We start from the raw sequence: 13,204 nt of genomic DNA on the forward strand, positions 1-13,204 counted from the left end.
GAAATCCACTGTTTGAGCTTGAGCAAGTTACAGTCTCTCACAAAGATAGCTACAAACTCCCTTGGAACAATTTTTACCAAGAAAACAACATGATAGGCTTGCCTTAAGGTAACCATAAATTGGAAAGGACTTGAAGGTACACAACAACAAATATCAAAATTGCAATGTATCTTGCAGCAGGTTTAAGAGTAGTCAGAACTTTCAGGCATACAGGTTTATCGAAGGAGCAATGTTCAGTTTATACATTTATCGATTCCGTATTTCCAAGATGAATGATGATGATTTATGCATGAACCAAGTTCCCTAGTGATGATTAATATTAACTCAATTCTGGTTATCCACTGTTCATACATGCATACAAGTACATGTGCAGATACATGCACTCACATAAATGGGAGTTGAGTGTCTGCTGCCCTTTTTGTCGTGTTATCAAGTTCTATGTCTGATGTTTAGGATACGAGCAGACATTTCTTTCAGTTTAGGATTGGTTAATATTAATATAACGGAGTGTGCAGAAGGAAACAGAGATAACAAGATGTCAACAAGTAGTTCGTCAGTTTCTGCATAATTGTTTTTAGTAGAAATTATCATACCAATGAAATAGAAAAGGTAGAAGAAGAGACAGAACAACAAAGATGTCATGACTTTAATGTGGATCTGAGTGCTGAGGTCCTTCGCACCAAGACCACTTTTCTTAAGATTTCTTGTGTGCCTCTGCAGAGAGGTGAGCAGAAGGATGGATGCGGTTGTGCTCAGGCAAAAATTGATGGAAGAACAAGATAATTCTAGAGGAACAAAAACAACATTTTGGCTGTCGTTCCCTGGCAGAGTTTCTGTCACATTGCAACACTTTTTGTGTTCAAACAAACTGATTAATGAAGAAAGATAGAAGACCATGGACACTCCTATTGACATTCCAAGCATCCTGGGTGTAAGCACATTGATCCTTGCTTTCATCCACAGGAAGAAAGGGTTGGCAAAGTTGGTAACCTTCACACAATAAAAAACACTGAGCCACGTGGCGCACCAGTGGCTTACCATGTTGAATAACATCCAGAAAATGTATATTAAATCTTCTGAGTAAATAGGCGAAGTAGTCTGTTGAAAGAAGTTGTACAAGAGGCTGTTCACCAGAATTGTCAACTGTGTGAGAAATCTGGAAGTGCTCAAACAAGTCAGGAGAAAATCACAAGGGACCATCTTCTTGTTTTGCAGCCACTTGTGTCCATTGACAGCTATGATCAATCCATTTCCCAAAATACCAATAAGGGATACAGTTCCAAAAATAATCCAAGAAAACATATCCAATCTAGGCATATTTCTATTTGCTATTTCTGGGGAAATTGTCTATAAGGATGTAGCTAGCTGCAATTCTCCAGGTTTCTGCCTGATGTTTGTTTGGGACTTTTAAAATGATCAGATCATTCTACAGAGTACAATTCAAATCTCAGGAGGTATCTGTTACCAATGACCTAACCAGGTATCATGTGGCAGATCTGAAATAATAATTTCCAGGCTGAAAACACCAGTGTAATTTCCATTTATTTAAAAACTTGTATCTGTTATTAGAGCTTTGTGTTGATCCCAGAAATGGTAGGGTAGAACATAGTTATATCCCAATTCCCTCTCCCTCCTCACCTGCATTAGAATCTATATTCTGCAAGGGGAAATGGGCTACACAGCAGGAACAAATATCTATCCTTACCTGTAATCATAAATAGATACTAATTACCTCTCCCTTTTCTCTGGAAAACGCTTCCATTATAATGCAAGGAAGAGGGTAAATCCATTTCCTCCACGTACTATTCCCTGTTTTCTTATCATAGGACTTTATCACACAGGGACCTATGTGCTTCCATCCCAAAAATGGTTAAAGTGTTGGCATCCCAGAAGAGCAAGCAAATTTGCTAATGCTTATCACACACAGAGGACAACAAGGGGTCAAAAGCACATTACCTAGGCAAGAAAGTGGGTCGACAGCGAATTTGGGTTTCAGACGGATGAGGACAAATGCCCTTGCTAGCTTGGAAATAACTTTTTTGTGCATGCTCCAAACTGTCATTTCGACAAGTGCATTCATACACATGTTGCAGAGAGGGAAGGGAAACCAGGCAGGAAAATCCTCTTTGCCCAGAAGCTGTTTCAGAAGAAGGCAGGCTGAAGTTTCCTTTTGCAAACTCCTATAAAACCACACTCACATACACTAGAGAGAAAGTGAACAGGGCTGCTCCATAAACCTGCCTGATTCCAGCAAGGGCTGAAACTCCCAGATGCCCTCCTTTTCTAGGACATGTCCTCCATTTCTCCCTCCTCTACAGGAGGAATTCCAAAACGTCCTCTCCCTCTGCCTTCTCTCACCAGCTCTTCCCTGCTGCAGGAGGAACTCTGCGTGTGTATATCCCTTTAAGAACAAGGCTGCCTGGGCAAAGCAAGGAACCCTGGAAAATCTGGACAGGGAGGATCTGGGACTTGTAAGCTTATCACACAGCATTCTGGCAACATTCTGGCTACTAAATGAGGATGGCATGGAACGTACTTTATCACACGACTGGGTTCTCTTCTAGTTCCCATTTGGTGCTGATAGTGTCCCTCGCCCATCCTATAGTTACAACTGTTAAAAGGGGTTTTCAGCTGGCAAGAAGGCTTACAGACTGGTCCAGGTGATGTCAGTGCGATCATCCATCCCATTCTCAATAAGGGGAGGTAATTGGCTGGGATAATTTCCTCCCTTCCTGTCCTAGAACGTCTACAATCTCTACTGTTCTTCTGGGTATGACGCAAGGAGGGCGCCACAAATAGTGTTAAAAATAATTATATTAATTTTTATTCATGTGATACTGTGGGGGTTTTTTCAAGAAAAGGAATGATCACGATATAAACATCTCTGCTGCGTGTTTTTGGATGGATGGAGAATCCCCCCCCCCTTGTATACTTTATAAATAAATTTCTGTATAAACATTTCTGTTTCCGAAATGCATATGTATAGTATGCATATAGTAACACAACATATAAAAGTCAGAACAAACCACAGGTATACTTTCCACATGGAATAAAACTTTGCAACAGTGGTTATGGACACAGTTGTACTTGCACTGCAGGTTTTTTTTTCTTCTGTTTGAGTCTGCAGTGCAAATATGTTTGTATGTCCTTCCTAGGTTTCTTAATGAAACAGAATATCCCATTGTAATTGAACCTTTGGAATGTTCTCTTTCCTCATGATGGCTAATGGCATCAGTGCAAAGATATTAATGAAACGTTTATTACTATGTACAACGGGAAGTTGTCTGAAGTGATAAGATCATAGAGTGATGATGTCACTTATTTGCGCTGTACTAAAATCCTCGCTACAACAGTATGTATGCACAAAATAAGGACTGCTTGGGAACGATCTGGGCTATAGTACTGATAAAACAGTACCTGCAGTGCAATAAAATGTGTTCTCATACCATTACCGTCACATTATAAATTATTGAATGCAGTCACACACGTTCCCATATCGTTTCTCCAAAGAACGTCTCCAGAACTCAATGGGAACATTACAGGTACTGGTGCGATTAACTTATTGGTTTTCAGACTGCTGCAATTACATGAATAGAGTGAATTCGCAAATGAAATGGAAGTACAAATACAGTAGTTATGCAAAAATGCTTGTTTCCTGTTTCACCTCACTTTCTGTCTGGAGTCTGACCTGTCTGCGCACAGCATCGTCTGAAAAGCAACTATGAAATTGTCCCTAATGCCCTAGATAACCTGCATTGGGACCAGTTTAACCTTCCTATTTTCCCTGACAGTCATAGAATCACAGAACTGAAAGAGATCACAAGGACCATTCAGCCCAACTCCATGCCAGGTAAGAATACAAAACAGAAACACTCTCATCAGATGGCCATCCAGCTGCTGTTGAAAAACCTCCAAAGAAGGAGACTCCACCATACTCCCAAATAACACATTCCACAATCAAACAGCTCTTACCATCAGGAAATTCTTCCTAATGTTTAGATGAAATCTGTTTTCTTGAACTTTGAATCCATTGCTCTGTGCCTCGGTATCTGGACCAGCAGAAAACAATTGCTCCATCCACAAGATGAAATCCCTTAAGACATTTAAACATGGCTATCAGCTCACCTCTTAACTTTCTTTTCTCCAGGCTAAACATTCCCAGCTCCCTAAGCCACTCTAGACAATTCACCATTTTGGTCATCTGCCTCTGGACATGCTCCACCTTGTTCACTCAACATCTCCTTGAATTGTGGTGCCAAGAACTGGACACAGTATTGAAGGTAAGGCCTGACCAAAGAAGAATATAGTGGCACCATTACTTCCTTTGATCTAGAGACTTTATTCCTATTGATGCAGCCTAGGAATATATTGGCTCTTATAGCTGAAATCATGTTCAGCTTGTGGTCTACTGAGACTACTTCATCCCTTTCTCATGTACTTTTGTCAAGGCAGGTATCAGCCATCATATATATGTGCATTTCATTTTTACTGCTTAAATGTAGGATCTTACATTTCTTCCTGTTGAAATTAATTTGGTTAGTTTTGGCCCTGTTTGCTCATCTGTTAAGGTCATTTTGAATTATGATCCTGTCCTCTGGAGTATTATCTACCCCTCCTGATTTGATGTCATCTGTAGATTGATAAACATGTCATCTATTCCTTAACCCAACTCATTGATAAACATGTTGAATAGCACTGGGCCTAAGACAAAAGCTCGCCAGTTCTAGACAAGGTCACACTTCCCCTAAAGGACTGTGTTCGTAGCTTGGGGGTACTCCTGGACTCATCGCTTCAGCTGTCATCTCAAGTGGATGCGACGGCCAGGAGTGCCTGTTATCAGCTTTGGCTGATACGACCCTTCCTGGAATGGGAAAACCTAGAAACATTCACTGGTAACCACTCATCTCGATTTCTGCAATGCGCTCTACATGGGGCAACCCTCATGCCTCATTCGGAAGCTGCAACTGGTCCAAAATATGCAGCCAGATTGGTTACACGGAGTTACAGGGAGTCCGAAATCTGAATCTATTACACCTATCTTAAAATCCCTACACTGGCTGCCTATTAGCTTCCGGGCACAGTATAAGGTGTTGGTCATTACCTATAAAGCCCTACATGGCTTGGTCCAGCGTACCTGAAGGAACGCCTCCTCCCATACAATCCTTCCTGCACTCTCAGGTTCTCTGGGAAGAATCTCTTACAGTCTAAGAAAACCAGACTGGTATCAACTTCCTGGAGGACGTTTTCTGTTGCCGCTCCAAAAGTCTGGAATGACCTGCCAGAGGAGATCCACCATATAACATCTTTGGAGGCCTTTAAAAAGGCAATAAAACGGATCTCTTCCAGCAGGCATTCCCAAATTGACCTCCTGGGAATGTTCACTCTCCAGTTGGGAATTATTGTTTTTAATGCTATTTTAAGGTGGGAGGGAGATAGGGAATTGGATTTTATATGCTTTGCTATTTTTTTACTTGTGATTTGTTGTGTTCTATTTTTATTGTTCTTATGTTTGTTGTTACCCACCTCAACCCAATACAGGGAGAGGCAGGATACAAATAAATATTTTATTATTATTTATTATTATTACATTGAAGAGCATATATAAAAGAGATGAAAGAGTGACAGATTAATTTGAGGGTGAATGATATGAAAATGAATCTCAAATTTTAGAAAGTGAAATGAAGCTGAACCCAGAGCACTGGGAAGAAATAGACCACCAGGAACAGATGGTATACCAATAGAGCTGCTTCAAGGCTTCAGGCTACAGAGAGAGAATCTACTCTAGTTGCAATTAAAATTTGTCAACAGATGCAGAAAACAAAACAATGGCGCACAGATTGGAACTATTTCATATGCCTTCCCAAACCCTATGTAAGCAAAGTCATGGCTGGTTTATAAGTTTAAATGCCCTGATTATTTTATTATTATTTTTAAAAGCCCAGATAATAATTATATTACTGTCAGAGGGTGGATGAAGGGGAGGAGTCGGGTTGGGGTCCTGCTTCTGAAGACGACGTGCTGGGAGACCTTGGTGAAACCAAAGAAGACGGAGCCGAGTTGGCTCAAGGAGCAATAGCTGGAGTTAGGACGGAGACTGGGAAGGCAGGGTTGCTGGAGGGTAGAAAAGGGGAGGAGGAGGGGAACCCAGGGAGGAAGGAGGAGTGGAAGTGGACACCAAGTGTGGAGGGAGACACAGGATACGAGGAGGAGATAGTGGCCCAGGTCCGAGACGTCTGGACAGCAGAAACCAACCGCCGGTACCTACGAGGGCGGAGAGAAGGGATTGGTCGGAGAAATGACCGAGAGAACCCAGCAGAAGGGTTCTTTGCTCTCGGGTTCATCCCCTGTCCCTGGATGAATCCAGCAAGCCCTATCAGGCTAGGCCCATGATTAACCCTGGTCCCCGTTTGCTGTGGGATATAGGGGGCCGGTGTTGGCCCGTTGAGAGAGGGGCGAAGGGGAGGTCGAGAAGAGCGGCGGGGCCTGAAGCAGAAGACGCCCATCCAGGAGTGGAGCCAGAGGGCTAGTTCTTGGGATGGTGAAGTAACCACTTTAAGTTCCTGTTATCACGTGGGTTTGTTAAAAAGTTACATTAAAGAGCACAGAGCATATGCCAGCGTCTATGTCTCTTTGTTATGGAACCTCAGGTACTCGCCTCAACAGCTGGCGTGGCCAAGGGCCCGGCAACAATTACCCTTATGAGCTCTCAGTACTCTGGTTACCAGGTTTTTATTATTTAACTAAAGGTACTGAAATTTTTGTTTTTTCAAAGAAGGAAAATCCGGGGGAGAGGCACGGAAAGAATCAAGGGAAAGCAAGTTTTGGCTTTTAAAAAAAAACCACCTCATTTCTTCATAACATTCCCCTGTCAGGCCATGTGACAACTAAACATCACTAGACACCACCTTGGTTGCAGCAGGCTTCAGCTCCTGGTCTGCCAGCCATCAACCTGCACTTGAGCCTCAGGAGATGGTAGTCCCTGAGTAGGCTTCAGTTTACCACAGGGCCAAAAGAAAGGGACTGATGATGTACATTCAAATACATTGGTGTATCTACATTCATCAAAAATGTCCAGAAGCAACAATGCAAAACAAAAAAATGGAAATGTTGTAACAGAATCTTTGCAGACTTTGCATCTCCATTGATTTAAACTAGTAGGGAAACAGGCCGATGACCCACCTTTCAAATCAGTTTTATTTGCTTTGTTACTCAACCCCAGAATAATGAAACCAGATATCAAAATGGGATAAAACAGGTCCATTTATTGACCTATTTATAATATTCTTAACAGAACTGCAACTAATTTCTAACAACAACCAAGTGTGGGAGAAGCTGCATCCAGTGTCTTTCCCCAGACCACCTCTGCAGCTTATCTAGATGATAACACCTGAGCCCTCAACGACAACCCAAAAGCTGGGTTATTCACTGGCCGGCCCACATCAAGAAGTCTAACCAGAAAGCCCACCTCCCAAACTGCAAATATTAAAGATGGGGTTTATCTTTCAAACCAGACCTAAGGGCAATTTCTTTCTCCCCCCCCCCCCCCGCCGTCCCAGGTCGCAATGCCTAGAGGTGGTTCCAGAAATGTCCCTTCCACCCAAATAGTATCCAAGGAGCTCACCGAAATATAATCCTAATATTTATGCCACAGATATGGGCAATCATCCGCTTAGCCCCTATCTCACACCTCAGCACTGAACACCCCTTTATACCTTGTTGCAGATCCATTAGGAATATTGCATTACCAGTTTCGGAAAGGTGAATGCCATCTGCCTTGTAGAGCTGTGGCCTCTGGAATATAATCTGGGGGTAGGACAGATAGTGGCCTAGCCCAGCCTCAAGGGCCTTTCGAATCTCCTATTAGCCCGCATTCAGGCTATATCAATGACTATTGGGTCGCCACCACATTTCCACTCACACCGAGAAAACATGGCAGACCAAACAAACTATGTACACTTGGCCAAGACAGCTTGATAAGGCAAAAATCATGCAGGACCTGCAGTATAAGCACTTTACCCTTCAACAGACCAAACAGACCACAGCCACCCAGGTGAACCACCAACATCTGGGGCAGAGGCCCTCGGCACTCCTTGAACAACAGTGGCAACAGGCCATGCCAACAGAGACCCCACTAGCCCAACCAATTCAAACAGGCAACATCACCAAGGCCCAAGTGAATACCAAAGTGGCTTGATCTTGCTTGTCGGGCAGCCGAGTAGATCATGCTGTGGCCACACAGTAGTACTCGAACTCTTGACAGCCAAGGGTGGGGATTTGAGAAAACAAAGAAACAACAATTAATACAGCAGCCCCCTAACGTATCTGCAGTATGCAGATGACCCCCAACAACCAATCCATTTTATCACATCAGGTTGAAAGCTCATAGAGGCAGCCGTTGATGCCGCCCCAATCCAAAACAAATGGGTTGCAAATCAGACGTCGGTTAGGACTAGTGTTTTGGCAAACCAACGTTTTTCTTCTCGTTCATTGAGAACTTGATGAGAATTTTTACAAAAAAATATTTGTTTCACAAGTCCCACTTTCATAAGGTGATTTTTTCTCTCCCTTTCAGCAGTTAGAGAAATATTTTTTCACAGATTTCCCGAATGACAATAAAAGACAAGTCGAATGTTTACGCTAATTACTTTGCATTTCAAACTCAATTACCATGTCAAAAGGAAGTTTGGCAGATGTTTAAAGAACATTTCTCTGCTTGAAAAAACCTGTAGGCTGACACACAAAAGGGGGAAAAAAACCAATCTCAAAAAATAAACTTTGATTGAAGCTCCAACAAGAAATGGGGTGGGGAGGGGTGCAATGACAGAAATTCTGCCATGGATAAAATTTAGCATTCGAAGGGATTCTCAGGGGTCATCCAACCCCCCTCTTCTACCATGAAGGAATACCTAGGAGTTGGAGTTGAAGCTGAGAACATGTGACTTGCCCAAGGTCACCCAGTGAATTTCTAAGGTGAACTGGGAGGCTAGAGTGCTAATCCCAGCTCAGCCATCCTGTCTCAAAAGTCTTCTCAGCGATTAGCTAATCCCTCATATGTATACATAATATTTATGCTATTTATTTATTTTTACCCCTTCCCTCCCCAGGAATGGTGTTTTATTTTTTATTGCTTTTCCCAGGGCTGAAGAATCCTGTTGTGTGCTTGCACACAGCTTTGACATGTAAGGCTGATGATCTCCTGCAGTCCAAGCAGCCAAACAGCAGCCCTGTCTTGGCCCTTAGTCCCAGGAGACTCTTAAATCCCCTCAAATCATGCTGTTAAGGATTTCCCTTAACAAACACTGGGACTTGTTAAGGACTTCAGTTCTCCTTCTTTGCTGATCTATTCAAGCATCAACCGAGATAAGATGCATGTCAAGAAGTGTCAAGTAGCAGATACTTTTTAAGGCGTTATTTATTATAAGTAACAAAATAGAACCAAAATAGAACCAATTCATGCAAGATCTTAAGGGTCTTGTAGGTTCAATATTTGTAATTATAGAATATTCATTTCATACAAGCTGTCATAAACATAATAGAAAAATACCCTCAATGTTCTACTCTGATATATTCCTACTTCAAAACCCACTAACTCCTCACTCTATAACTGTTCCTCTCCATCTCTCACTGACACTCTCTCCAACCAATTCTCACTTGGACTCAGAAGCCTTATATACCATTCTTATGGAAGCTTCCAGAAAAACCCTTGATCCTGCTCACTAATTGGCCAAGTGAGCCTTCTGTAAGCTGTGAAGTCACTCTTTATATGAATCTACAGCTCCTCTCCCCATCTTAATCCTTTACTCCCTGAAGAAGTCCTCAAATGACTAGAGGCCTAGTCATTACAGTGCAGTTAATCAAAAAGGTGGCTGTCCAGTGAACTGGCATCTGGGCATAACACGGGAGATAAATGGAGGTCGCAGGTGGTGTGTTTGTATGATGGTGCACATGCATGGTGGGGAGGCAACAAATAACATTACACAGTGGTGTGGTAATCTGTCTGTCTATTTCTTCCTCATAATATATCATATTTAGAAGATATAATTTGGGCCTAAACCTTATTTATGGCCTTAAAATCGTTTGTCTCTCTCTGGCTTTTCTTCATGAACGAAGATTCAGGAAAGACTCATCCCACACTTTCTACAAGCGTGCTGATGCCTAAAAAGGCTGATCCAAGATAAACAAGTCCGGTTGCAGAAAGCACAGCAGAATGTCTCCTTGGGTGATGTTTCCAAGTTGTGGTTCTTTCTGCGTTGTCATTTCTCTTCAAGACTCGTTTGGTGTGAGCTTTCAAAAAAGGCTGCAGCATCGTAGATAGTGCGTCTCCATGCCTACCGATGCAAGGCCAGGGTGGACCATTGTTGGTGATCAATTTGGCCAAGCCTGAGATGTTGTTTCAGGGAGTCCTTATTTATTCTTTGGGGCGCCCCTCTTACTCTGACCCGTGGTGAGTTCACCATAGAGCATTATTTTTGGGAGGCGATGGTACTCCATCCTAGAAATGTGTCCTGCCCAACGCAGCTGCGTTCTCAATACCATGGCCTCAATGCTAGTGATCCCTGCTTGCTCAAGGACAGCAACATTGGTCACATAGTTAGTCCAGTGTATATTTAGAATTGTGAGTAAACAGTGCTGGTGAAAGCGTTCAAGGAGTCATAGGTGTTGGCGATAAGTGACCCATGTTTCAGACCCATAAAGGAGAAGGGACAGTACAATTTTAGTAGCTTGATACTTCGCCTCAGATGTTTGTTATTCCAGACTCTTTTGTGAAGCCTTCCGAATGCACTATATGCCTTTGCTAGTCTTTGATTGATCTCTTTATCAGTCTTGGCGTCTGAGGAGATTATGCTTCCCAGATAGGTGAACTGCTGAACGGACTTAAGCACAGATGTGCCTACAGTGAGGGATGGTAGTGTTCTTCCTGTAGTGAAGGCTGGTAGAGAACTTCCATTTTCTTCAGGCTGACCTCCAGTCCAAAGAGCTCTGCAGCTGTAGCAAAGCAAGATGTTAGGCACCGCAGAGCTGTTTCCATATAGGCAGCATTGTCAGCAAAAAGCAGCTCACGGACTAGATAGTTTAGAGTCTTAGTGCAAGCCCTCAGACGGCTTAAGTTAAACAAGTTACCAACAGTACGGTAGCGTATATAAATGCCGTCTTCTTCTTTGAGATCTGCTGTAGCCCTTTGGAGCATCATGCTGAAGAAGATTGTAAATAGAGTTGGAGCGAGAACACGACCTTGTTTCACACCATTAATTATTAGGAAGGGCTCCGAGAGAGCATTGCCATATCTGACTTGACCTTGCTGGCCTTCATGTAGCAGGATGATCATTTTGAGGAATTTGAGGGGGCATCCTAGTCGTTCCAGGATCTGCCACAGGCCTTTTCTACTCACAGTGTCGAAGGCTTTGGTGAGGTTGACAAATGTTACATAGAGTCCTTTGTTCTGCTCTCTACATTTCTCTTGCAGTTGTCGAAGGGCAAATACCATATCTGTAGTGTTCCTATTAGCTCTAAATCCGCATTGGCTTTCAGGGAGAAGTTTTTCTGCAATAGCAGGAACTAATCTGTTCAGGAGTATTCTTGCAAGGATTTTTCCAGCGATGGAGAGCAGTGTTATACCTCAATAGTTTGAGCAATTGAATTTTGCTCCTTTTTTCTTATACAAGGTGATGATGACAGCATCTCGGAGATCTGATGGCAGTTCACCTTTTCCCCAACAACTCACAAGGAGCTCGTGGAGTTTAGCATGGAGTACATGACCTCTGTGTTTCCAAGCTTCAGGTGGAATTCCATCAATCCCGGCAGCCTTTTTTATTTATTTATTTATTTATTTATTTAGTGCTTGTAGCCTTGCCATTTTTCATCTGTTTTCTGGCCTTAAGGTCTCTTCCAAAGTGGGAGCTATGTCCAATTCCTTTTTCATCAGTTGTTGTGTCATATGTTAAATAGCTGAGCCTTGGGCTACTTGGTTGGCACTGTAGAGACTTTGAAAGTGTTCAGCCCATCGGTTCCAAATGGAGGCTTTATTTGTAATTAGTGTTTGACCATCTGAACTGTATAAGGAGCTTTGGACCTGATAAGTAGGTCCAAACGCTGCTTTAAGAGCTTCACAAAATCCTCTGGGATCACCCAGATCTGCACAACGTTGTGTCTTTTCTGCTAAATTGATCCACCACTTGTTCTGAATGTCTCAGAGTTTTTGTTGACGTTTACTACATGCGAGGCAAAAGGCTGCTTTTTTTAGATGGCACGATGGCTGGGCAAGGTGTGCCTGGTGAGCAGTTCTCTTTGCCAACAGCTCCTGGATCTCTTGGTTGTTTTCATCAAATCATTCTTGGGTGGTTTTTTTGTTGTTGTTTTTTGAGGGAGAACCCTTAGGATTCTTCAGCCGACTGCAAGATGCTGTTTTTGATATGTTGCCAAAGCACTGTAAGGGAAGAATCTGTAGGGGGGTCTCCAAGTTTTTACATGACATGTAATGATAGAAAGATCCAACCTGCTTATTAGATTTCCAACACTTATTGTTAACTCTGTTATATATTCTAGTCAATTATCAGGAGCCAAGTACCACCAATAAAAATTATCTTTCAAAAGTTTTTCTTTAAATCAGAGGAACAAATAAATTTCAGCCCCTTCAACCAAACTGTCAACCATTATTTCAACTGATAATGTGGTCAGTATTTCTCAACTACCACACACTTGTTGATTTTTCCATCTTCTATTTCAAATCTTAATAATATTTTATATATTTTGGTTACTAAATGAGTGTCTTCACTACACAAGTTCCCTAAGCTTTGTTTCATCTTGGTCAAAATTAAATGTAATTGTGTTTGCCCACTGTTGCTCTTTTAGGTATCTCTCTCTCTCTCTCTCTCTCTCTCATCTTTTGTTGTCTTAGTGGCTTTGTCGCCTGTTGTTGTGGTATTTTTCTCTTCTATAATAATTGAATTTCATTAAAAAAATTAATAATTAAAAAAATAGTACAGCAATATGAAGCAAAGGAAAAAAGAAGCTCATATTTATTGAAGGCAATGTGTTAGTTCATTGAAGAAAAAAGGGTCTATCCTGCATTTTCAAGACAGTTCAAAGATCTAGAGGGCTGGATTCTCCACATTCCTTTTTGATGGTTAGCAGGCTCCCTTGTTTGGATGTTTACTCTTGAGGGCACACATACAAAGAATGCATAACTTTTCTCCTTCTCTCCTCT

At 42.1% G+C, this 13,204-nt stretch overlaps 1 protein-coding gene across 1 annotated transcript; it reads right to left on the minus strand.

The window, feature by feature from the left end:
• Positions 1-429: 429 nt before the first annotated feature.
• Positions 430-1,302, minus strand: LOC121920586 (taste receptor type 2 member 7-like). The gene has a single exon (XM_042447711.1). The coding sequence runs from the start codon at positions 1,300-1,302 to the stop codon at positions 430-432; it is 873 nt and encodes a 290-aa protein (XP_042303645.1).
• Positions 1,303-13,204: the final 11,902 nt, after the last annotated feature.

Source organism: Sceloporus undulatus, chromosome 2 (assembly GCF_019175285.1).
Source record: "Sceloporus undulatus isolate JIND9_A2432 ecotype Alabama chromosome 2, SceUnd_v1.1, whole genome shotgun sequence".
Lineage (NCBI taxonomy): Eukaryota > Metazoa > Chordata > Lepidosauria > Squamata > Phrynosomatidae > Sceloporus > Sceloporus undulatus.

Excerpts from the sequence above, each read along its gene's own strand:
- LOC121920586 (XM_042447711.1), bottom strand. The coding sequence starts at position 1,302 with ATGTTTTCTTGGATTATTTTTGGAACTGTATCCCTTATTGGTATTTTG.